Below are 3132 nucleotides of genomic sequence, written 5' to 3'. Positions count from 1 at the left end.
ACCTCTACCCGTTGGATTTTGATATGGTCAGAAGAAAAGGAAAAATGCATATTTAAAAAGAAGAAATCATTCATTTTGCAATTACTCTTATCGTTTTGACACAAACAGCGGTGGGGCCTGTGGGATCCCAAACCATGAGGGAGTAGAGTTACGCTAATATCAACAAGAGGCAGCCTTAGACTTAAGTCTTTTAACTTAATGTACTCGTGACTTTGCATCACTGACTACAGGAGATAAATAACACAAAGAGGTTCATTCTACAGTTAGAGTTGACCTCTGTTCTTGTGGGAATATAAAAGAAATAGAGGAAAAGATATTTAAAGCGGCTATAATTGATATTTTAATACTAAATGAAAATGTGAAAACAACATGAAAGGGGATCGTTCCTAGTGATGCCGCTTTAGATAATTAATATCTAAATTAGCAGCTCCCTGGAGCTTTATAGCGAGTTTCAGGTCCTTGTTTCGCGTTAGTTTTTCAACCCACAACTGTCGTTTTCGTTCAGCTATAGCAGGCAGCTGTTTTGTGAGAAAAATCCCTAAAAACTCACTGTGCACTATGTTACCTGCTCAGAACCAAACAGCAGACAGACACAGTTTGCAGCTAACTTAAAGCTAGCTGGTGAACAGAGTGGAGCTTTCCAGAGTGTAAAGACCAAAAACAGAGCTAACAAGAGAGAAATATTGGACTTACATTCACCTGGTAAACAGAAACATGACTCCGAATGCATTATAATGTTGCTCCGTGACTGCTGGGTGTGTAAATAACATAGATTGTAAATAAGAAGTTGCAACAGTTGGCTAAGCTCACCATGTTATCAACTTCAAAGGCGGTTGAGTTCACACAGCTTGTTTCTCCTGCCCCCACGTGGCCGTTACTGAGCTGGTGCTGGAGTTAATGGGCGTTACAAGTTACATTTGTGATTGACAGCGCGGAGGACCAATGAAAAACCTTCCCCTCAAGCTACTACGCATGCGCTACGTTATCGAACCTGGCATCCAGGAAGTGAGGGAATCGCTCACACGCTCCACTGTCAGGAGGTGAATGTATCGCTTGTGGCACGTCACTAAAACAGCACGTGTGAATGTGTCGGTTTCATCCCGTGTAAACATGTCGGTAACGTCCACTCAGTGTGACGCGAAGAAGAACAACAGGTCGATTCACTCGGACAGCGTGGAGGAGGTTCATAACGTCCCGATGCACGTCATCATCAGACCGATCCCTCCGGTGCTGGATGAGCTGAAAGTTCAGAGTATAATGAACACAATAAAGGTAATAATGTTTTATTTTGCACCTGTGAGTTTTATGGCAGTGCAGTGCAATGTTTTGGCCTACAACACTACTGGGACTTAGCTCCCCAAAGTAAACTCCACTTCAGGTTTATGTTCATATTTGTGGTTTTTTAATTATCTCCTTCATTCAAATTATATCACCACTGTAGTACTTATGGGAACGTAGAGGTTTTATATCGACATAAAAAAGAGTTTGCATAAAATTGAACTTATTAATTAATTTGGTGATGACTGAATTATGATGTGCAGTATTTTCCACACAGCAGCAGACCAAGCTGTGAGGAGATAACATTTACACAAAATATGTTGAAATATTAAATTAAATAGGCTGTGTATTTTGGATTGTTTTTGTAGTGGCCATTTGGCGACTAAATCAAACTTAAACAAACAATAATCAATAATGTATCTCTAAAGTCTGAGTACTACCTCCACTGCTGCTACAATATTCCTACAGGAGCATGTTTTGTAGTAACGTTTAGCTACTCACTCATACTGTAGTTTCCATCTTCACCATCTCAGTACATATGACCGTTGTATCAATACTTCTTTTGAATACTTGCATACTTTCTGCTCCACACTGCCTGTATGAGTTAATCATCGGTATGTCTTTCCTTCAATAGACAGCGGACATCAGTGTTGTTCCTCCCATCGATGTGCTGTGGATCAAAGGCCGAGAGGGGGGAAACTACTACTACTCTTTTGGAGGCTGTCACAGGTTCGCTGCGTATCAGAGGCTGAACATGTCGGCCATCCCAGCCAAGCTCATCAAATCGAACATTTCAGACCTCAGCACTTACTTGGGGGCTTCGACGCCTGACCTGCGGTGACACTGAGACGGTGACACTGAGACGGTGACACTGAGGCTTTGCTCGGGTGGTTCACACACACCAACAGTTTTGACTCCTCTTTCACTTGGGGACTGCAGAACAAAGAATTTACCAGCAGGGGGAAATGTAACTCTTTAGTTAAACACATGACATTTGTCATTTCAAACCCCTGAAATGTAATTTCAATTAAATTTGTGCTTTTGTAAATTATACATTTTTATCAAGTGGATTACCTGTCATTTAATAGCTTTATCCTTGTAAAAGCTATTCAAATGGTGAATTCCCTGTGGGTACTTTATTGTACATTGCAGCGCCATCTTGCCGTTTATTTTTGTACAGCAAATACAGAATGTACATTAATAAGAGGACATAGCTAAGTGACGCTACACAGCAAGAACGGTTGCAAGTTTTGAGTCTTTCACTTTTTGACTTATCATAGTAGGAAAACGGTTACTTATAACAATACAAATGTTTTTTGTTTTATTCAAGTGTCCCAGTAAGCCATGGAAGCCTGACAGTGAGCCAGCATGCACAGCATGCACAGCACTGGGACCTCAAAAGCGAAGCAGATGAAGGGTGTTCAGCTGTCATTCATTTTATTATCTACACCTGTGCTTTTCCTGCTGTGACATCTCAAAATGTGTTCTGTGGTAAAAGACGTAATTAACCCACCAGTGGCTTTCCTTCAAGTGCACCTTTTGAGCTTCTTCTATTGAGTTCTGGGGAAAAATTTAAGTTATTTTAGTCTGAAATTATATATTTTTTGCACCAGTAGTGTTCATTTTAGAAATAATTATGGACTAAAACAACGAACTAACTGCGACCAAATGTTGCAACAAAGAAGCCAAACTTTATGAAATGTTACGCACAGTCAGCTTTGATTGATTCAGACGGCTCAATGAGGTAACAGAGAGGCGCCTATAGAGCAGATGGTTTGCAGAAGGAGTCAGGTGTTACTTATGTCAAAACGCAAGATATTGTCTCTGAGTTTGCGTCTTCCTGTCATCCGTCTT

The 3132-nt window shown here is 40.7% G+C and overlaps 1 protein-coding gene across 1 annotated transcript; it reads left to right on the top strand.

Annotated features, from left to right (window-relative positions):
- Nucleotides 1–1042: 1042 nt before the first annotated feature.
- srxn1 (sulfiredoxin 1 homolog) lies at nucleotides 1043–2725 on the top strand. The gene is made up of 2 exons (XM_079274364.1): nucleotides 1043–1272; nucleotides 1913–2725. The coding sequence occupies exons 1-2, from the start codon at nucleotides 1045–1047 to the stop codon at nucleotides 2117–2119; spliced, it is 435 nt and encodes a 144-aa protein (XP_079130490.1). The 5' UTR covers nucleotides 1043–1044; the 3' UTR covers nucleotides 2120–2725.
- Nucleotides 2726–3132: the final 407 nt, after the last annotated feature.

This window comes from Melanostigma gelatinosum (genome assembly GCF_949748355.1).
Source record: "Melanostigma gelatinosum genome assembly, chromosome: 8".
NCBI classification, from domain to species: domain Eukaryota; kingdom Metazoa; phylum Chordata; class Actinopteri; order Perciformes; family Zoarcidae; genus Melanostigma; species Melanostigma gelatinosum.
Note: the sequence above shows the minus strand (reverse complement) of the source record. Positions and strands in the feature narration are given on the sequence as shown.